We start from the raw sequence: 21,863 nt of genomic DNA, 5'->3' as shown, positions 1-21,863 counted from the left end.
TTAGACACATTGAGCTTGAGATGCTTGTGAGCTAGTCAGGGGCATCGCCCCAAATTTTGGAGGAGCAGATGGGAAGCGTGGCTCGTTTGAGAGTCACCAGCAGATTGGTGATAGGACCTGAGTCTCGTGAGGTCACCAGGGCCACAGCGGACAAAGAGAAGAAGGAGGACAGAGCAGCAATCACAAGAAGCCAGGGAGGGGTCTGGGAAACCAATAGCAGGACGTTTTAGAAAAATACCAGAGAGCACAATCCCTGGAAGATGATTTGAACTGGATGGCTTCAGGAAACGGGAGGCGGGACTGTGTCCTGGGAGAGAGAGAAGGGGGCAAGCCAGGGTGACTTGGGAATCAGAGAGGGCCAGGCAATTGGGACCAGATTGGCGAGGCTGAAGCAGAGGGCCTTAAATGCCAGGACAAGGCTTTGGGCTGAGGTTCATCCATGAGAGGAGCTTTGGGGGAGGGCGTGGCAGGAGTGGCACCTGAGGAGCTGGAGCTGGCAGGGTGTCCAGGCAGGTGGAAGGGGCAGAGGCAGGGAGCCCAGTTATCTGCTTCTGGGATAACGGAAATGAAGGGGGCTGCTGTATTTGACCTAGGAGCTATGGCAACGCCAACCCCAGGCTCAGCTCAGGTTCTAGGAAGTCTCTCATCACTCAGAACCAGAGTCCCTGCAGAAATGAGCTCATCCAAAAGGGCAGAGGTGCCAGAGACTGGAAAGATGGCCACACTGCAATGGCAAATTAAGCCCCCTGCCCTTCCAGGGGCCAGGGTCGGCTGAGTCAGAAAACGTGGAAACTAGCTGTCTGCTTGTCCTTCCTGCTTGGGCCGGAGTACTAGTGAGGGTGGTAAAAGGAAAATGATGCGTGTCCACACCCCCCCTTTATCCGTGCTGGCCCTGAGAGTGGGACAGCCCCGTGTTCTCCTGGCCCCGCCTCCCGCTCAGCCCGGGAATCTCAGGAGGCCCGTGGGGCCCAGTCTGCGTGCTGCTAATGCAATGTGGCACCCGACGCAGGGCCACCAGGTCACCGTTTTCTCTGGAGTCAGAGAGTGAGTGGCAGGGATCTAGAATATTCCTCATTACACAGATGGAGAGTCCCAGCGCCCTTGGCAAACCTTCTACCTAGCTGAAGACTCCTTCCCCCTGAGTGTCCATGCCTCGACTCCAGGGGCAGGAAGCGTCCTTCCCGTGGTGCCTTCTCTGAATGTGGCGTGAGGGCACCCTCTGACTGTCTGCTCTTGTCCCCAGGTTTGCTGACAATGGCATCGGCCTGACTCTGGCCAGGTAAGAGCGACTGTCATTGTGTTCGGTCCTTTTTGGGAGGTCACCTCTGGGTATCTCTCCTTAAACATCTTCTCTCTGCAGTGGTGGAACCTTCCCCTACGATGACGGCTCCAAGCAGGAGATAAAGAATAGCTTGTTTGTCGGCGAGAGTGGCAACGTGGGGACAGAGATGATGGACAACAGGATCTGGGGCCCAGGCGGCTTGGACCACAGCGGGAGGACCCTCCCCATAGGCCAGTAGGTTTGCAGCCGTGGTGGCTTCCTTGTCCTGCGTGGCTTACCCTAAGTGGCAGCAACGGAAGGAAAGGTGCTAGTGGGTGGTTTCCACCTGCTAAGCACGAGCGTCCAGTCCTCTGCCAGTCAGAGATCACTGCTGCATTCGAGATTAGCCGACGGGGGGAGGAAATCTGGAGTGGAGAGAGAGAGAAAGTCCAAACACCTTAGAATATGAACCAAGGAGGTGATGTGGCCACCAAAGTGCATAACGAGGCCCAGGTCGGTGTTAAGAGAAGTAGGACCCCGGAGGGACCGTGGGCCCCACACAGTGCCTGGAGCATTTCAGGCCACAGCACACCTAGAGGGGACTGACCAGGGGGGTGCGAGACCCTCAGCAGTGTCCCCTGCAGATTGGGGTCTTCAGCCAGGACATGGAGCAGGGATGGGGGTCATCAGTGTGGTGTTATCACCCACTCTGGGGCTGCGTGTACCTAAAACCCAGGGCTCATTCTACGTGGGTCCCGAGGGACAGACTCGGCGAAGCGCAGGAAGGTGTTTGTACGGCCTGGCCTGTTGCGCGCAGAAGGGCTGTCTCGCGTGGCGTCTGGGGTCCTGTGTCGCTGGAAGAGTTCAAAGCCTGATGACAACCCGGGGCTTGTGAGGGACGGGGGCCCTGGCAGTGCACGTGGGCGCGGCCAGCTCCTCAGAAAGCCCCCGGCTGGGCCAGAGGCGCGGGAAGTCTCGCCACCTGCTGCGGGCGTGGCCTTCTGCCAGGGAACGCCAGCCGCAGAGCACGCCTAGAGCCGGCCAGCAGTGCAGGGCCACTGGCGTCTGAGCACCAAGAGTGCCCCTTCCCATCTGCCTGTGCGTCCTCCTCGTGCTCCAGGAACGTAGAATTCCCACCACGTAGTCAGGACTCAAACCGGACCGGGCCTAGAGCCCCCACCTCAGGGGACGTGCCCCTTCTCAACGACCTGCCCAGGCAGCACCACAGCCTCCTGTGGCAGGAGCTGCCAGAAGCCCCGGCCTCAGTCTACCTAAGGGACGCAATCCCGGCACGCCGCCTCCCCGAGCGCCTCTGCGCTGCGTCGTCCTGCTTCTCGGCTGAGGGCTCCCGGCCTCCCAGGCCCTGGCACCCTGACGACTTCCAGAGGTGATGAGCTTGTTTACACGAGCCTGGTGCGTCAGTCGCGGGCCGCCTCCAACCGGGAGTGAGGGCAGGAACCAGGCGTGCAGCGCTCAGCCCGGGGCACTGGCCTGGCCGGGCCTGGGTCTGAAGGACGCGCAGGTGAGAGCGGGCTGTCTCTAAACACCATAAACGGGAAAAGCGCCTGAAGCCCGGACCCAACGCAGCGACGTCAGCTCTACTTGTACAACCACGGAAATGCACGGAATGCGCCAGGGGCTCGCTGCCAGCCTGCCGGGGCCAGGGACCTCCTCAAGGAACCCTGTCCCCAAGGAGCCCAGGGTTGACATCTGGGACGCCAGGCCTCTCCCCGCAGACAGACGCCTTTCCTGCTCTCTCCTTCTCCGTGTCCGCTGTGGACGGGCAGGGGCCTGGCCCCCGGGGAGACCCACTGCTGGAAAGACACAGCTCGGGCGCGGAGAAGAGTGTGCCCAGGTCTGGGCAGGCCCAGGAAGCGAGCGGCTGGGCCGCGGAGCCCCCCGAGGACAGCTCCCGCGTCTGCGGTCAGCGGAAGACTCTTCTCTGGGCAGCCTGCCCTGCTGGATCCAAAGCCAACTCCCCGGCCCCCCCAAGCCCCCTGCCTCTTCCGCCTCCTCTCCTCTGCCACCCAGGTGCTGGGGGTCTCCGCAGCCCCGTCCTGCCTCCCTGGGGGGCCTGCCCGCTCTTCGGGGGCTGCCTGGCAATTTACATCGCTACCCGGCATAGCCTCCAACAAGAGGCTTACTCACCGAGCAAAAACTCATCTGGGCCTTAATCTGATTAAATTAAAAGAGCAGCAAAGGCGCTAATGAGTAACAGCTCCGCCCTCCCGAGGGACACAATCCTGGCATTCTCCAGCAGTATTTATAGTATTTACACAATGACTCTTCAGATGATGGGAAAATTGGGAGAAATGTTTGGGTGGAGCACCGGTCCCCAAACCTCAAGCTCGTAACGAGACACTCATTATTCACTCATTCGCCCAGCAAACCGTTATTCTCTTTACTGTAAATTCAGTCTTAATGAATTGATGAATGAATCGATAACGGGGGAGGTGGCTGGGGTGGAGATCAGGACCGGCTTGACCTAGAGGCCTCTGTTACGCTCCGCCTCGGAGGATGCGAACAGCGTGGCGTCCCAGCACGGCTCTCGGCCTGACGTCCGAACCCCTTAACTCCGCAGGAACTTTCCGATCCGAGGAATCCAGTTCTACGACGGCCCCGTCAACGTCCAGAACTGTACTTTCCGGAAGTTTGCGGCCTTGGAGGGCCGGCACACCAGTGCGCTGGCCTTCCGCCTGAACAACGCCTGGCAGAGCTGCCCCCACAACAACGTGACGGGCATCACCTTCGAGGACGTCCCGGTGAGTGGGGCGCCCGGGCAGGCTCCGGGCAGAGCCGGACTGGGGGCCAGTGATTCACGAGTCCCCCGGGGCCCAGACTTGGAGCGGTGGCCGCCGCCACAGGCCCCGAGCAGCCTCCCCCAAGCAGGCTGGGCGGCGTCCCAGTTCTCGCGGCAGCCACGCTGGGAAAGTATGAGCTTGCCCCGCGGGTCATGTCTGGGTAAACGCCGACTTGCCCTCCCCCTGCCCAAAACCCACCCCCAGCTCGGCGGGGAGCTGGCGCTAGACCCGGGTTCTGAGGCCAGTTCTCCAGGGCTCTCGGTCCTGACTCGCTGAGTCTTGTGACCGGCCCACTGGCGTGGGCACCGCTGCCTAAAAACCCCGGCTGCCCCCGGGGGCCTTCCCTGGAGGTGCTTGCCCGGCTCCTCTCTGAGACTGGGGGACAGCCAGGGGCCTCCTTGCCTGAGGAGGAGGCGCAGCCTCGGTGCAGGGCCAAGGGCTGAGGACCGGCCGCCCTCCGAGGCTCGGCTCGGCCCTGGGGCGTTTTATTCGGGGTGTGGGTTCCCCGGCCCCTCCTCGCTGCGGCTGCCCTTTGCCGCTCTACCCACGTATTGGCAGGCTCAGGGGAAAGGAGTGGAGCTGAAGGGACTTAACCTCTTCACTCGGGCCCCTGGAGGCCTAAAGGACTCACGCCGGGAGTCCACCTTCCTCCAACGCACACGCACGCTTCCTGGACTGCGCGGTATCGGGCCCGTGGGTCAGAGCTTCTCGGGGTCACTCCCAGCCGCCAGCCCCCCGGTGAACGCGGGGGGCGTGAGGGCTGCGGCCTGCCCAGTGCCCGGCTGTTTTCCTGGCTGCGTCCGTGGGGTCAGCCAGGCGGTGTCCTCAGGGCCCCCATGCGTCTTTGGCTTGGCTCTTCTGTAATGTCAGTGGAAATCAGAAACTTTGCCCCGGCCTGGTGACGGCTGCGGTTTCCCTTCCCTGTCTGGCCCAGCCTAACCTTCCTGGGCTCTGTTCAGATTACTTCCAGAGTGTTCTTCGGAGAGCCCGGGCCCTGGTTCAACCAGCTGGACATGGACGGGGACAAGACGTCGGTGTTCCACGACGTGGACGGCTCGGTGTCCGAGTACCCCGGCTCCTACCTCACCAAGGAGGACAACTGGCTGGTGCGGCACCCTGACTGCATCAACGTTCCTGATTGGAGGGGCGCCATCTGCAGCGGGCGCTACGCACAGGTGGGTGCGCAGGGCCCGGGGCCGGCCTGGTGGGCAGCTGGCACTTGGAGTGGGCTGCTGTGCCAGGTGTGCTGGGGCAGGAAGGGATATGGGCTCCTTTTCTTCCTCTTCCTTTCTCCCCTCACCCCGATCGGGTTTTCACAAAGTCAAATTCAAAATACTTTGTAAGCGTAATCCTTAGATGACGAGCCCTCGGGAGGCAAATGCTTGGATTCAAGTCAGGCTCCGGCGAGGGACTTCAACCCGTGGTGCCTCAGTTTCCTCATCTGTAAGATAGGGAGACTAAGGGAATCTCCTGGATGAGAAAGTGAGGGTGGGTTCAGCCGGTGCACGTAAAATGCCATGTCCAGCACTGTCCTACGCAAACACAATGCGAGCCACATACTGATTTAAATTTTCTGGGAGCCACATTAAAAAGTAAAGAGAAACAAGTGAAGTGAATTTTTATTAAAATGAAAGGAAAATGCATTATTGTGTATTTCCTTTAACTCAATAGACTCCAAATATGATCATCTCAACATGTAATCAGAATGGAAAATGATTCATGAGACATTTTTCCATCCACATCATGTTCTCACCCTTCAAAACCCTGTATTTTACACTTATAGCATTCAGGAGCTAAATTTTCAGCCAACTGAAATGTGGTCCTTCCAAAACAATAGAGTGCTTAATGGAAATATATTTTACAGCTACAGTTTTGAAAGTTAAGTAAAATAAAATAAAATAAAAAACGCAGGTCCTCAGTGGCACTGACCACCTTTCAAGTGCTCAGTGGCCATCTGTGGCCAGTGGCTACCGCATCGGACAGTGGGGGCTGAGAAGGTGCTTGGAGTGTAGGCGAACAGGAAATACTGTTAAGTGTTATTAGATTATTAGTATTACTATTTGGATGGGGGAATGATGAATAAAGAGTTAGGGGAGAGAGTTTCCAGAAACTTAGGAATTGTCAAGTTAGGAGGGAAGCACTGAGCGAGGTGGCCCTGGCGGGGGAGGGAAACGGTCAACAGCTCCCTCCGAGGCAGGTGTTATTGTCACCACTGTGGACATGAGGGGGGAGGGCAGCTAAAAGGTGACTTCCCTTCACCTTCTGGCCTGGCCCAACTTTCTTGGACTCTGTTGAGGTTCCTTCCAGAATGTTCTTTGGAGAACCTGGGTGCTGGTTCAACCAGCTGGACATGATGGGGGTACGATGTCTGTGTCCCACCACATTGAGGGAGAGGGGAGCAGGACGCCATGCCAGGCTGAGGGGAAGGGGCTGGTGTGGAGGAGGCAGGGTACCCGCCGGGGAGCAGGTGCTGGGAGGCAGGGGGCAGGCGTGCAGCAGGGGGCGGGGCTTGAGGAAGACGGGGCTGTGGGTAGGAGACGGGAAGTTGGGGACGTGCTGCCAGCTGGCCTCGGTTTCTCTGCAGTGGAAGGTGAGGTCATGGGCAGAGAGTGCAGGAGTGAGCTGACCAGGGGCCCGAGAGAGCAGTAAAGGTGCGGAAGCGCTGTCGTAGAGGAGGACGTGCCTGCAAGAGGCACGGGCGAGGACTGCCTGGCAGTGCGAGAACCCGTGGAGGCAGGAGCGGGTGACTCTGAAGAGGCACCTGCCTCCCGGCTGTGGGCTTACCTCCAGCCTTGCTCAACAGCCTGGGAGAGGGGCTGAGCCTGTGGCACGGTCCAGGGTGAGCCCTGCCGCATGCTTGGACGGGACAAGGGCCAAGGGACTGAGCGATAAGCAGGGAATTGGAGTCCCCGGGGGCTGAGGGATAGGAGGATGGCAAGCGGTGACCCCGGACCCTCGGGCCTGGCAGCCCCGCACCCGGCACTACTCGGCAGCCCCAGCTCAAGCGTGGGTTGAACCGCGGGGGGCCTCGGTCGTCCCTCCCACCCTTTCCTGCCAAAACGTTGCTTGTCTTCTGCAGCCAGGGGCGGCTTGCTCGAGCATTCCAGGTTATCATCGCTGGCTACTGTGGTTATGACTAACAATCTCCCCGCTCAGTGACAGCTTACAAAACGTTTTAATCTACCTTTATCTTTTGGCCCTCAGGACAAGCCCATGAGTGGGGGTGGGTTAAAGCTTCTCTTTCCAGTTTTTCTTTTTTAGGAGGTGCCAGGGATTGAACCTGGGACCCAAGATGTGGGAAGCAGGTGCTCAACCACTGAGCTATACCTGCTCTTTTGTCATTTTATAGGCAAAAAATAGGGAGAGGGAAGATACCTCTTCCTTCTGCAGACGCGGGCCTATTGCACGCTCCACCTCTTGGCTGCGGCTACGGGAACGGCCCCGGGTGAACTTGGGGCGTGTCGCGGTCGTGAAGCAGGGTGCTGTGCTTAAACCTGGTCTAGAGCACCCGGGCTGCTTGGCCTCTGGACTCTGTGGCCGACAGTCCAGCATCATCCCCCCAGCGGGAATGACGCCCACGGGGCCTGGCCACACAGAGCAAGCAGAGACGGAGAGACAAGCAGGGCACCCACCCAGCCGCACCCCGACGCAGGCAGGAGGGCAGCTAACTACAGGGGTGACGCCTGCAGGAGAATCGGCAAAGCTCTCTCTCCCTGTCTCTCGCTCCCTGCCCCTCCCACGTCTCCCTGCTTTTCCAGAATGTACTACCTGACTGTTACGCCGACCCCTCCAAGTTTCCCCTGGTAGTGCCTCAGTGGAGCACTTCGGGTCCCACGGAGCGCGTTAGATGGATTGCGCAGCGGGGCTTGCGAAAAGTGATCCCCCCCCTTATTTGGCCTTTCTGTCATCCGAGACTTCCAGAAGGGGTCTCTGTAAAGAAAGCGCGCCTCCCAAAGTGCAGGCTGCGGTCAGATGTTAACCAGACACCCTTGGAATAATCCCTTGTAACGGCCCATTGTGTGTTTCCTTTTTGGGTTTTGAAAGATGTACATTCAGGCCTACAAGAGCAGCAACCTGCGGATGAAGATCATCAAGAACGACTCCCCCGGCCACCCGCTCTACCTGGAGGGGGCCCTCGCCAGGAGCACCCACTACCAGCAGTACCAGCCCGTCGTCACCCTGCACAAGGGCTACACCATCCACTGGGACCAGGCGGCCCCCGCCGAGCTGGCCATCTGGCTCATCAACTTCAACAAGTGAGTGGGTGCCCGGCTGCAGGGGGTCTCATGGCGCTCACGGAGCCCTGGCCCCCCCCGGGGGCCCCTGCAGGGGAAGGTGTCCAGAGGGGTTGATGGCACCCGGAAGTTAGGAGGGCAGGCTCTGGACCCGAAAGCCACGGCGCGCCCCCACTCTGCTGGGTGGGTGAGCTTGGGCAGGGCGGCGGACCTCCCGGAGCCGTGGTGCCTACCTCCATGGGCTGGGATGGTAGTGCCACGTGCAGTAGGGATCGAGTGAGAGGACGTGGGGTGGGCGTTTCGCCCAGAGAAGGAATCGAGTCTCCGCGAGGTGAGGCGATGAGGCTGAGGGCTTCCCACGTTTAGGGTCCAGAATCTTCTGCACATGTTATTTCCTCGGCACGGTATTTCTGTGAGGCAGGCACTGATGAGAGGCAGAAAATGAGGCCCCAGGAGAGGGACCGGACCCTAAAGCCAGGCTGGACCGGGAGGGGCCGGAAGCAGGTCCTCCAGACCCCAGTGTGCTTTTGACCACAGCCCGGCTGGACGGGTGTCTCGGTCCCAGCCCAAGCTCCACGCGGATCACCCCCAAGGAAGGCCCCGGAAGGGGACAGTGGACCCTGTCCCACGATGCTGCGCTCCTCGCTCACTGGCAGTCACCGTCCCTCCTCTCCTTGAACGTGTTGGAACCCAACCTTGACCAACTCCAAGTGTCCTTTCCATATTCCCCATAAAAGTGGGGGCTCGGGGCCTCTCACCGAGGCACACACGCGGGCCCCGTAGCCTGGGCGTCCTTCATCGTAACCTCCCCGCTCTGCCGTCCCAGGGGCGACTGGATCCGCGTGGGCTTCTGCTACCCCCGAGGCACCACCTTCTCCATCCTCTCCGACGTCCACAACCGCCTGCTCAAGCAGACCTTCAAGACGGGCACCTTCGTGAGGACGCACCAGATGGACAAGGTGGAGCAGAGCCACCCCGGCAGGAGCCACTACTACTGGGATGAGGACTCGGGGTGAGCAGCGCCGCGCCCCCGTGTCACCCCTGCCCTCTGCAGTAACCGTAAGCACCCGGGTAGCCGGTGCCGATCACATGTGGGCTACCCGCCCCGGCGCCTGGATGCCAAGGCTGCCTGTGCCACCACCGGAGCCGCCAAGCTTCGGGATAAAACATGCGCTCTATTACATGTGCCTGTGGGTTGTAGGGAATGCACCTGTTTCAGAAAAAAATGTGGAAGCAATGGAGAAAACATGGCACATTATTGTGACTCCCCACCACCACTGGTTGGAGCAGATGATGTTCCCTCTAAGTTGTAGCTGGGAAAAGAAGGCACCGGGGAAGTAAGAGCGACGTGCACAGAGGCCACTGTTGGAACTGGGCACAGCCAGAGTTTAGCCCGCAGCACCCCCAGCCCTCGCCCTTTTGCCGACCGGCACTAGGTTTTGTACAACAGGGACACGACAGAGGGATAGAGTGTTCCGTGGCGACAAGGGGGAAGTTGCCCCCACCAAAACTTTAGCTTAACATCGAAGCTATTAATACAAACCCTCTGGAGATTAAGGACAAGAGCTCATTTTGTGGCCCATTTTCTTCTCTTGCGTTGAAATCAATGATGAGGACGTAGCTAGTGTATGCGCCCCCCCCACCAAGGAGATACGGTTCTGTCAAGTTGGTTAAGGGAAAATAAGAATTTGAAAAGCAGAAATGTAAGTAAAATATTGGGATTGGGGCAATAAGTAGCATCCCCTCTCCCCACCGAGTTCTGAACCAACAGAGGAGCAAATAAAAAGGCAGGCAGACAAGGAATTATCAGCTTGATTGAGGACGATGGTGAAGGAAACAGAGCTTCCTAATACTGTCCCCAAACTTACGCGCTGGGCCCCAGGGAATACTGAGCGATCGCAGCCTCCCCACGTGGAGCCCAGCCCCCAAACTTAGGGGCTGGAGGGGCAGACGCCACTGGCACACCCCCAAGCCCACGGGTCAGACGAGCCCCCCGCCCCGGGAAGGAGTGGGCGAGGAGACAGGTCAGCAGTGTGGGAAAACCCTCCCTGTGGAAACGAGAGGAGAAATGAAAGCTCCCCTCACGCCTGTAGACACCGCGAGGCTTAAGAGAACAAATGCTGATAAGGTAAAGCCCCGTGACACCATCCTCGCATATTCCTCTTCTAGGATCAAAAGAAATGGGATATCCCAAAGACGTGATTTTTTCCCAGGGAAAAACAGTCATGAAACAAGCTGATCTTGTTCAAAATTACAAAATCGAGGCTCTGTCCCTTTATCACCTTAAGCAGATTCCACCTCTTTGTCGGCAGCTTTGAAGTCTGCTGATTGTTGATTGATTATTAGGCTCTGCTTTCATCCAGGGATGCCCGAGGGACGATTAGCAGAGGTCCAGAGTGTTTCTTTCTGGCACAGAAGGGAGCCAAGCTCCTGGGCTGTTTAATTCTTAGAGCTGTTTTTGATGATCTTCCAGCCTTCAAAGGCGGCTCCCTCTCTACCTTCTCGGGACCAGGAAGCTTGGTAACTAGCTTGCTGTGATTAGGGGTAAAATAAAAGTAACTGTGCTAACAGTGAGGGTGGGGTCAACGGTGAATTAGCCGATCTCTGAATTCTCTCAAGTTTTCAAGTTTACAAAAAACCCTTCAGGAAAAAAAAAACCCTTGAGTAACGTCAGCCGAGTTCGGGGTAGCTGACTTAGCCAGGTGCTACCAGGTGAGGCCCCGCCCTGGCGAGGAGTGGTACTAACGTGTACAGCCACCCACAGCGCTGCCAGGGCTGGAGCCCGCGGTGCCCAGATGCCGTGCCCAGGCCCCCGGCCTCGGGTCCGGCCGACTTGCTCACGGCCACGTTGTGGGGGCGCAGGGAAGGCAGCTGCTGGAGGAAAATGCAGGGCAGGCGGGGGCTCTTCAGGCCTCGGGACAGCGAATCGGTGTTGCAGGAGGGGACCTGAGCCCTGGTAAGCCCCGAGGCGCCCTCGCCTGGGCCTGGGTCTGCTTGGGGCCCTTTGGGCCCCTGCACCGAGCAGCCCTCCGCCTGCGCTCTCAGGGTGGTGCTCGCCGCCTCCCCAGCCACCCCGTGGCCACACCTTCGCACCAGCTTGTTTCTTCTTCAGCCGGGAATCACTGGGTGCAGGGAGCATGACCCCACTCGAGACAGCTCAGGGAGGGTGGAGGGGTCATGGAAGGGCCACCAGGCGTCCTAAGGGCTCCTGGGCGCTGAGGCAGGCCACGCCGGTGCCTGCAGCGCCAGCTGCGCCCTCTCTCTTAGCGCACGCCTGTCCCGTGCCAGGCACCGCCCGCTCCTGCTCCCCTGGCAGGCCCGGGGCGCGGTGGCTGCTCCAGCCCCGACAGCCTGTGGCCTCTGTCCAAGCCCCCAGGAGCTCACAGCCGCCTCCAGGCCGCTTTCTTCAAATCCTCGCCAGGGAATCCTCTCGGTTGGCGACTCGCCAGTCAGTGGTCGCTCTGGGGGTCAGGCGTGGGCCCCTGGTCCATTCCGTGGGTGGGCATGGGGCTGCGGGGGCCCTGGCATCCTGGGACGGGCAGCTTCCTGGGCGGCCTGGACTCGGCAGGGGGTCACCACCCAAGAGGAGCCCGGCTGGAGCTCCCCTCCCACCTTACACCATCCCAGAAAGTGCTTTTTTCTGAGCTGAGGGAACACGGAGATAAGAGCCCCAAGTTAGAGCCCGGGGTCCTCGTCACCGGAGCCCCTCTAAGCCGGGCCGGCTTCGGTCCTCCGTGAGGTGGGCGTGGGTCACGTCTGGAGGAGGGTCGCCTTGGGGAGCTGGGTTCCCTTCTTTGCCGGGCTCAGGGCCCTCCCTGCTGCGTCCCTCACCAGCTGGGTGGTCCTGGGCGAGGCACTTCTCTGAGCCATGGTCTCCCCACTGGAAGCCGGGGTGCTAGCTGTGCCTGGGGGGTCAGGGGTGCTTGGAGGAGGAGCTGGACTGATATGCCTACTGATGGCACGTGCGGGACATGGCACGCAGGACGTGCCCGGAAAACGGTAGCTGTGGGGCTCATTAGCGCCCTCTGCAACGTATTTGCTCTTTTTTTTTTTTTAAAGATTTATTTATTTCTCTCCCCTCTCTTCCCCCCCCCCCCATTGTCTGTTCTCTGTGTCCACTCACTGTGTGTTCTTCTGTGGCCACTTGCATTCTTGTCAGCGGCACCGGGAATCTGTGTCTCTTCTTTATTGTGTCATCTTGCTGCATCAGCTCTCCGTGTGTGCGGTGCCACTCCTGGCAGCCCACACTTTTTTTTGCACTGGCGGCTCTCCTTGCAGGGCATGCTCCTTGCATGTGGGGCACCCCACACGGGGGACACCCCTGCATGGCACGGCACTCCTTGTGTGCATCAGCACTGCGCATGGGCCAGCTGCACACGGGTCAAGGAGGCCCTGGGTTTGAACCCTGGACCTCCCGTGTGGTAAGCGGACGCTCTATCAGTTGAGCCATGTCCGCTTCCCCATATTTGCCTTTATTTCTCCCTCCACGTGTACGAGCACCGGGCAGGCAAGGCTCCAGCATGGGCCCAGCCCAGCGTGGTGGGCAAACGTGTGTGCTGAGGGGGTCCTCGTGCCCCAGCCAAGCGCCTCTGCTCTCCGCAGGCTGCTCTTCCTGAAGCTGAAAGCGCAGAACGAGAGGGAGAAGTTTGCCTTCTGCTCTGCGAAAGGCTGCGAGAGGATCAAGGTTAAAGCCCTGCTGCCGAAGCACGCGGGCCCGAGCGACTGCACGGCCGCGGCCTACCCCAAGTACACGGAGCGGGCCGTGGTGGACGTGCCCATGCCCAGGAAGCTCCTCGGGGCTCAGCTGGTGAGCGGCCGCGGGCAAGCCGGCGGGCCCTCCCTCTCATCTGCGCCCAGGCCACTGCCTGTGAGCTGGGGCAGGGGTGGAGGCGAGCAGGAGGGCCCCCCTTTGGGCTGTCCACTTGACCCCCAAAACCAAACTGCCGCGCCGGCTTTCGCTTTGTGTTCCAGAAGACGAAAGACCACTTCGTGGAGGTGAAGATGGAGAGCTCCAAGCAGCGCTACTTCCACCTTCTCAGCGACTTCGCGTATATTGAAGTAGGTGCCTCTGGCCACCACGGGGCCCCCTTTGCTCAGAGGGGCCTGCAAGGAGGAGACACGCGAGGGGCTGGGGCCTTGACCAGCCGCATGGCCAGCCTCTGTCGCCAGGGTCCCCGGGGGCGCCTTCCCGTGGGAGAAGCTAGGGGCTCCGGCTGCCTCCGGCCCCTCACCTGTGCTGCTCTGGGCCTGCAGGTGGACGGGAAGAAGTACACAAGCTCGGAGGACGGCGTGCAGGTGGTGGTGGTGGACGGGCACCGGGGGCAGGTGCTGAGCCACGCCAGCTTCCCCAACGCCATCCTGCAGGGCATACCGTGGCAGCTCTTCAACTACGTGGAGGCCGTGCCCGACAAGTGAGTCAGCGCGTCTGCTTCTGAGCTGGCCCGTGGCCCAGCAGGGCCCGGGCCCCCACCCGTGACCGAGGCCGCCGGCACGCACGGGGATGGCGGAGGCGACCACCGCGGTCGGTGCTCGCGTCGGGGCGCCGGGCGGGGGAACCTCCCGCGGCTGGCTCTCAGCTGGAGCCGGCGCTGCTGGGAATGTAGGGCAGGCCCGGGGCGGCTGGGATGCCCCGCTACAAGTGGGAAGCCTGCCCTGGCCCTCTGCTCCCCTCGCTACGGTCTCCCGGCATGATCTCATCCCTCCCACGCGCTCCGAGTCTTCCAAGAGCTGAGTATCTCCGGCCCACACCACGCTGCTCAGTGCCAGGCGCTCACGTCCAGCTGCTACTTGGATAATGCTGCCCGACGTCTCACGGGAACTCAGTTCCCGTTTGGTGTAGTTCCCAAACCAGCCCCTCGTCCTGGCTTCCCGGGTTTGATTAAACCACCACCATCCACCCAGAGAGCAGAGCCAGCACCTGCGCGCCACAGCCTGGCTTCTAGCTTCTCCTCCTTTCACTCCCTGCCCTCTGGGGCCACATCCCGCCAATTCTGCCCGCCCTGTTGCTCCCCTGATGTGCCCTCCACGGGCTGCTCTTACCACTGCTCTGCTATCCACCCTGGCAGACTCCGTGTGGCTGGTGCCAGGGCTTAGAGGCCAGGAGGGGGCCCTGAAAGTGGGTGAGTGACCTTCTGGGGCCCTTCCAGAGGCTCCGGGGACAGACGGGAGGCCCGGTGCCCTTGTCCTGCTTCTGTGAGCTAGCCCAGACCCCACCTGAAGGGCAGGACCTTCCTTTGCAGCCGGCCTGGCAGGAAGGCTTAGCAGCACCAAAGCGCCTTCAGCTTTTCTTCTGAAATACAACGATGTGGTGGCATCCTCCTGGGAACAGAGCCCGAATCTGCCGCAGCGTGCCCTCTCTCCCTAGGCGCGTCACCCCACCAATCCTGGGCTCTCCTCTCCCAGCCTCCCTGAAGGCGTGTTGTGGCCCCCCGCCTGCGTTCCAGCTGTTCTTAATGTATACAAGCCCTTTGCATTTTAAGAGCTTTCCAGCTCCCAAGGGACACGAATGGGACTAACAGCAGGTTCTAGAATCCTATACAGCTCTTCTGTGTCATACAGCTCTTCTGTGTCTGGACAGTGGTCTGCGGTTACGGAGTGCCTTTGAGATGAGCATGGAAACCCCACTGGGTTCTGCCCTGGTTTCTGTGCTGAGGGCCTGGCGTGCTGAGGCTGCCACCGCAAAGACCCCTCTGCCAGCACTTGGGCCTGAACACAGCCCCAGACAGGCGAGCAGACTCGCTGCTTCCACGCTGGGCCTTGGCCAGTTGGGACCTTGAGGCTGGGCCCACCTGTTGCCCAAGCCTCTGCCCCTCCTGAGCCTGGCTCCCCTTTAGCAGGTCTTCTCAAATACTCAGGACCTATTTGCTCCACTTCCCCATTTGCAAACTGGAAGCAGTCACCCTGTCTGGCGATACCAGAGAGGGAAGTGGCATGAGCCCAAGAGGCCAACCCTCCCCTGCACACGTCCTAACTATACACGATGCTCTATCCAGAGAGGTCAGGCCTGGCCGCGCGCGCCCTGCAGCTCAGAGGAGGCCGGCCGTGGGCCAGTCCATGTCTATGCCCAGCAAAGGAAGGCACCCAGGCATGGGCTCCAGGGGAAACCGTCCAGCACAGGGCTTCTCAGCTGTTAGCATGCACACAGGGCTTCTCAGCTGTTAGCAGCACACGGTCCTCTGGAGGTTAGGAGGCAGATCAGACGCAGAGGCTCTGGGATGGGTACGTTCCCCCGGGTGATGCGGTGCAGCGGGCCCAGAAGCTCTCGTGCCACGAGCAGCTCCTGCTTGCTTTACGAGCTAAGGGCTGCTCCCCCCCTCTCCCCTCCCTCCCCTCTTGCTTCCTCTGTGTCCTGGTTTCCCTGCCACCATGCTTCTCTCTTGCATCTTGGATCCAAGCAGAGCTGAGGGACTGAGAGCATTCAAGCTAAGAAATGCAGCTTGAAGCCCTACGGTGCAGCCGGCGCTGGCATCGATGCCGGCCCCTCGCTGGTGTGCCCCGTGGGCGTGCTCTGTCCTGTTGGGCGCAGACGTGGACAAGCAGCGAGCGGCGTCCAGGCCTCGAGAAGGTCATGGGCGCCAACTGCAGCCAAATGAGTGGGGGGCGTGGGCGCTCAGGGTGCTGGTCACCCCAGGGGAGGGCCCATCGCCTGCATGCAGGAGAGGTTCCCCGAGGCCCTGGCCAGGCCGCCGGGTGCTGCTGGCTCAGGGCCCCCCACATACGCCAACACCCCGTGCACCCTTCACCCCATTCATGCTCTCCTTCTGTCCACTAATCGGTTCCTCGTTCCTCAGTTCCATAATCCTCATGGCGTCAAGGGGAAGATACATCTCCAGAGGACCATGGACCAAAGTGCTGGAAAAGCTCGGCGCAGACAAGGCTGTCAAATTGAAAGGTAAGGGGTTCCGACTGGGCTTTAAACTGACCATGAAACTGGAGGGGCAGATGCCCGGCATGTCCCCTGCTGGGTACAGAGCCCGCTGCCCACAAAACCTGCCTCCGAATCCTCAACACAGGCCTCGAGCTACTGAAGCCGATGGGAAAGATGCCACCTACTTCCCATCCCTACACTATGGCAATTTTATTTTACCTTGGGACTAGAACAGGAAGAAAATCATTAGACTTTGTTTTTGTTTGCTAAAGGCTGCTGGGAGCAATCTACCAGAAAACCTGTTGCTTTTATAAAGGAAATTTACTAGTTACAAGCTTATAGTTCTGAGGCCATGGAAGTGCCCAAATCAAGGCATCTCAGGGATGCTGTCTCACCAAAGGCCAGCTGCTGGCCATCTGCCCCGTGCCGAGACCCCGGGCAGCTCTGCCAGGGTCCCTGCTTCCCTTCCCGCTCGCTGTCTTCCCGAGCTGAGCTGAGAGCAAACAGGCGCCTGGCAGGGCTGGCCCACCTCTCCTCTCTTCTGGACCTGGCTGCTGCTGCTGCTTCTTGCCCTCTGTGGGCCTCTCTCAGCCTCGCAGGACCTCTTTCTGTGCCTCTATGCCCCGCTGATTCCAGCCTCCAGCCTCTGGAACCAATCCCTCAGCCTGCTGGGGTTTCTCTCCATCTCGACTGCTTTTTTCTGCACCTCTCTGCATGTTTCCCCCATCTGTAAAGGATGCCAGCAAGAGGACCAAGACCCACCCCGGGTCACGCCTCTCTGCTGTGATCCAATCCAAAGCCCCAACGGCCTCCAAGCTAATCAAAGGGTTCCCACCCACAGGGATGGATGAGCTGTGATCTTTTCTGGGACCCCCAAAAAGCCTCAAACTGTCACAGAGCTGTTTGTCCATCTACTCAGCAAGTGGACTTTTCAGCAAAAGTACCTGCTGGAAAGTGGAGAGCCTTTGTCAGGCTCACCAATCTCGGGACCGGCTACTCTGACGGGCCAGGGGTCCTCAGCATCCCAGCTGATGCCCCACATTTGCACAGCCCTCTCCAGTTTGCAAAGCATAAGCTCCCACTTGACCCTCTGAGTTAGGTAAGAAAGGAGAAAATTAAAGCCCAGAGAGTCAAAGCGGTTTGTCCAAGGTCACACAGCTCTTCAGTGATGAAGACTTGCACAGAGCCTACAGGGAAGAGGCAGCCAGAACAGAAACGTCAGCACACCACTTAGCATCATCACAGACTAGCCTGAGTTTTGGGGAGCTTGAGAGGGAAGGGAGAGCAGCTCTACAGACAATGAGAAGGATAGTTATATTTGCCATTCAATGCTCAGCCCTGGACCTTCTGAACATTTTATAATTACCTCAATTATTCAGTAACCTGTGCAAAAGGAGCTATTATTTCCATTTAAGATACAGAAACAGAATGAGACAGTCAAGCAACTTGCTGAAGATGAGGATTTCGAGCCTAATCTTCCCAGTCCAAAGCCAGTGTTCTTAGCTACTACATCAGCCTGCCTGCCAAAGACATAAAAACTAGCAGCCCAGATTAAGGGACTTTCAGGCAGCTCCCAGAGAAAAACTGGGAGGAATGAAAGCCCTTAAAACCAGCCAAAGTAAAATAAGTAAGGAAAAAAAAAAAAAAAAAGACTCAGCCAAAGAAGAGAGAAGCATCTTCTGCAGCCCAGAGTCCAGTCCTGAAATCTTTTTAGGCTTCCATTTTTTAAATAAGACCCTATTGCCAAAATCCGATGGATGTAAGGCAGCTTGTGTCAAGTGATGCTGTCCTGATGGGGGAAAAATGTGACCCTGCCGGCCAGGCCAGCTCTTCCAGAGCATGGACGATGCGTCCCCATGCCCCTGGATGGTCAAGCTCTGAACTTGAAGGTAGAGAGCGCTGCCTGGGCACTTGGGGCAGAGTTCTAGGCTCTGCCACTTCCTCTGTGGCCCGGGACAAATTCCTTCGCTTCTCAGGACCTCCTCCTACCGTCATGGAATGTTCGAGTTGCTCTTGTAGGCCAAGGCCACTGTTTGGCAGGTGGGAGCACTGGGCTTCAGAGAGGGGCAGGGATTCGCCCATGCTCTTAGGGCGGCTGGAAGACGGGCGGGGTTCTTGTGAGCGCTCCTGCCACCCAGCCCACCTGTACCCTGCTGGGGTACAGGGAACCCCAGCTTTCCCGGGTAAAGCAGGGCGACCACCCTGCCGAGGTGGCCGGGAGGCTCAGGTGAGCTCTTGGTCACCCTGTACGAACAAATGCCAGTTACCTGCAGTCGCTGGGCACTGAGCCTTTCCCAGGGGGTCACAGTTCAGTGCGAATGGGGGAGGGGCGTGCCGGCAGGCAGGGGAGCGGCGACAGGGGGCCTCTGGCAGTGGGGCGCAGCCCTTCTCTCTCTCGGGATTTCTGCTCACGACTTACCGTTGCTTTTCAGAGAAAATGGCGTTCGTTGGCTTCAAAGGCAGCTTCCGGCCCACCTGGGTGACCCTGGACACCGAGGACCACAAGGCCAAGATCTTCCAGGTCGTGCCCGTTCCCGTGGTGAAGAAGAAGAAGCTGTGAGGGAGCAGGGCCGGTGCCGCCCCGTGGTGGACGCCACGGCGCGGCTCTTGGGAACAGGCCAGCATGGGACGGCCGGCCCCGGCCCGCCCAGCAGCTGCCTGGGAAGGCCTAGGTCGGCCCCCTGGGCCCGGGGACGGCTAGCAGAGTCCCCAGGGGCTGCCCACCTGCCCGGCCTCGGCGTCGACCTGCAGGGCCAGAGGCGCTGGTGGCCAGTGCTGGACAGCGCTTTCCTCCAGCTCTTGGGTGCTTCTCTCCTGTCGGTGCCTCTTTGGTAGGGGGTGTGGGGACCACACCAGAGTGCCGGGTCGTGCCGGCAGGAGCCCCGATCCGGCTGGCCGGCGGGCTGGCGAGAGGGGTGGAGGGCTGGATCACTCCGCTCACGGACCTCCGGGCTCTCCGGCACACACACTGGGGTGACAGATGGAGAAGGCGTCCTGGCCCTCAGGAAATCTTCCTGTAAGCGAGAGCCAGCCGTCCTGGGGTTGGGAGCTGGCGTGGAGACAGAGGTCCCCAAGAGGGAACTGACGGCCTTTGAGAAGGGGCGGTCCCCGCCCCTTGTATTCGACCTTAGGAGACTTCAGGTAGCAGGGGATCGGACAAGGTGGCTTTTAAAGGTCCTTTCTGCTCTGAGACTCCCGAAATCGGTGGCTCTTCAGATTGTATCTCAAACCCAGCAGTAGATGAGAATATTCTCTTTAGCCAACGTACGTGGTGCTGGGTGCCGCGGAGCCGCCAGGAGCCAGGGGGCAACGGTGATTTCTGGTCCCAGGAGCCTGCAGGGTGGTGAGGAGGCAGGTCAGCGTGCACACCCGCGGATGCCAGGAGAGAAAGGGAAGCGGCCTGGAGATGGGTGCGAGTTCGGAGGAAAGAAGGCTCTCCCAGGCTCAGGTGGCACGAGCATCCGAGCTACTGCACATCTCAGCAGTGCACTGCAGCAGCTGTCTAAGACGTCGCCCTCTTCCCACGGGAGGAGGCACGGTGTGCCCTGAGACCAAGGGCAGGGCGTGTTTCGGCCTCTTCCTACTATCACCTGCCAAAGCCCTGTGTGCCCGCCCAGGGCAGGCATGGGCATCTGCCGCCTCCTGCTGAGGGAGGGGGGCCGGCGAGCATAGAGCGCGCACCTGCTCGTGTGCCCTTCCCCTGGGACACTGCGCTCTGGACGCTGGGGGTGTTCGTGCCTCAGTGGCCCTGGGAGGGTCTCTAGTGTACACCCTTCAGTTCACACAGGGGAGGGTTACCGGGCAGGGTGGGGCCGCATCGCGAGCCCCTCCCCGCACTTCCTGCCACACCACACTGCCTCAACAGCTGGCCCTGGAGCATTCCAGGGTTGCTGAAGTCGCTCCCGGGAATGGGGCGAGTGCCCTGGAAGGGGAAGATGATGAGAATAGAAGGCCGGTTTCCCTCGTGCCCTCAGCGCGCCCCGGCCAGCACACCTCCTAGTTTGGTGGCCCCTGCAGCCCTGGGCCGCTGGACCTGAAGCGCCGCGTTTGGGTGCATGCACAGCAGCTGCGCTGAGTGCACTGCTGCTCCCTGGTAGGCAGCTCTGCAGGTGCAGCCCACAGGCGGCTCGGGGCACCAAAACGCTTTTGGGGGCCGACCTGGCCGGTCTCGGGGGTCTGAAGAGCTGCTAGGGCCACCCCAGGCCGGCTTTCTCAGCTACTGTGCAAAAGCTGGCTCTCCCCTTCCCTTCCTGCAGAGAGCTGGGGGCTCCCGAAGAGGTACCACTGCTTGTGGCTGGTGTCTCCACTCCCGCGTTGCCAGGGCCTGGGTGAAGAAACACCTGCCCCTCCTGCCCCAACCCCACACTCATCCCTCAAGGCGGGCCCTTGGCTTGCCTCTGCCCCTGCGCCCGGGGGACCCGGTGAGGAGTCTACAGCCTGGTTGGCGCCAGCAACCGTGGGGTGGCCCCCTGCCAGGTCTTCCGGCTGCTAGCTGCTGACCGCGGGGCTCCTTCCCTTTCGCCTCCCAGCTAAAGCCACGGGCAGGCTCCCTCCCGGGAACGAGTGGAGAGGAAGGGGAGTTTAGTGACCTCATGTTCTTCCTGGTGCCTCCAGTCATGTTGCGTTTTCAAGCTCGTTTCAGGCGGGGTCTCACTCCCTTCAGCCGCCAGGAAGGCCGGCTGTAGTTCCCTTCACTAAGACAATATCTGTTGGAAAGTTCTCAGCCACGTACGGCTGTTGGGCAGTGTAGGACCTGCACATCAAACCGTTCTTTCTAAACCATTCGCCAGTGGCCCAGGTCTAGGCACTTTCTGGGTAGCACAATTTTTCCTATTGCTTAGAAAGCTGTTCATGTTGTTTTCTGTTTGTAAGTGTTCAAGCGAGTTGGGCCTTCGAGAAAAACCACCTCTCTGAAATGCTTGTCTTTCCTCATGCCGAAATAGCTGGTTCTTTTTCGGGAATTAGATCAAAGTGTGTTTTGTATGTAAACATTTCTTATAGTGTCACCAGGAACAAAGATATATTTTCTATTTATTTATTATATGTGCACTTCTAGAACTCACTGTCGGAGAAATGAAGAATTGTCCTCAAAGTCATGTTTGCACATGTCCGTTGGAGCCCCTGAGCCTTCTGCTTGCAGCAGAGGACCTGGGCTCTGGTCTGGAAAACCTTGCTGTACCTTAGTAAACATACGAAGATCGCAGCCCTCTGTGTGCTTGTCTGGTTTTTCACTGAAGTGGGTCTCATTTTAAACCAGATATCGAAGGAAAATGAGACGGAAGAAATCGCTCCGTGGGCCTGCCCTCACTCCCTTTCTCTCGGCCCCGTTCCCAAGAACTGTTCCCAGGAAGTCCTGCCAGTCCCTGCCCCGGGGGACGCCCCTGGAGGGAGGGGACGGTCCTGGCCTTCACGCGACGGGCTGTGGCAGGACGCGCTGTGTCCTCCTGGCTCCTGGTCACTGGTGGGTCGGCTCGCCGGTGGGGAAGCCAGGGAGGAAGTGGCCGGTGGGGACTGGGCAAGGGGAAGGCGGTGTCCCCTCCCCAGCCTGCTCCACCAGAGGCCGGACGCAGCCCCTGAGGGGTGCGTGGAGGCAGCAGTGGAGAAATGGCCTGTCAAGCTGCTGGGCCAGAGGGATGAGGCGCAGGTAGAGGGGACCCTGGCAGAGGTGGGGGGCTGGGGGGCTGGAGAAGGCCTGAGGA

General features: G+C 59.9%; 1 protein-coding gene across 1 annotated transcript in view; it reads left to right on the top strand.

Moving 5' to 3' along the window:
* The window catches only part of CEMIP (cell migration inducing hyaluronidase 1), a 154,464-nt gene extending 133,097 nt beyond the window's left edge, over nucleotides 1-21,367 (top strand). Inside the window, exons 19-29 of the mRNA XM_023585264.3 lie at nucleotides 1,244-1,279; nucleotides 1,361-1,516; nucleotides 3,843-4,023; nucleotides 5,022-5,237; nucleotides 8,107-8,318; nucleotides 9,124-9,309; nucleotides 12,900-13,104; nucleotides 13,269-13,355; nucleotides 13,551-13,708; nucleotides 16,088-16,188; nucleotides 18,597-21,367. Of these exons, the coding sequence (XP_023441032.2) occupies nucleotides 1,244-1,279; nucleotides 1,361-1,516; nucleotides 3,843-4,023; nucleotides 5,022-5,237; nucleotides 8,107-8,318; nucleotides 9,124-9,309; nucleotides 12,900-13,104; nucleotides 13,269-13,355; nucleotides 13,551-13,708; nucleotides 16,088-16,188; nucleotides 18,597-18,724 (1,666 nt within the window). The 3' untranslated portion in view covers nucleotides 18,725-21,367. The remainder of the gene's footprint in view (nucleotides 1-1,243; nucleotides 1,280-1,360; nucleotides 1,517-3,842; nucleotides 4,024-5,021; nucleotides 5,238-8,106; nucleotides 8,319-9,123; nucleotides 9,310-12,899; nucleotides 13,105-13,268; nucleotides 13,356-13,550; nucleotides 13,709-16,087; nucleotides 16,189-18,596) is intronic.
* The last annotated feature ends 496 nt before the right edge of the window (nucleotides 21,368-21,863 follow it).

Source organism: Dasypus novemcinctus, chromosome 3, assembly GCF_030445035.2.
Source record: "Dasypus novemcinctus isolate mDasNov1 chromosome 3, mDasNov1.1.hap2, whole genome shotgun sequence".
In the NCBI taxonomy this organism is placed as follows: domain Eukaryota; kingdom Metazoa; phylum Chordata; class Mammalia; order Cingulata; family Dasypodidae; genus Dasypus; species Dasypus novemcinctus.
Note: the sequence above shows the minus strand (reverse complement) of the source record. Positions and strands in the feature narration are given on the sequence as shown.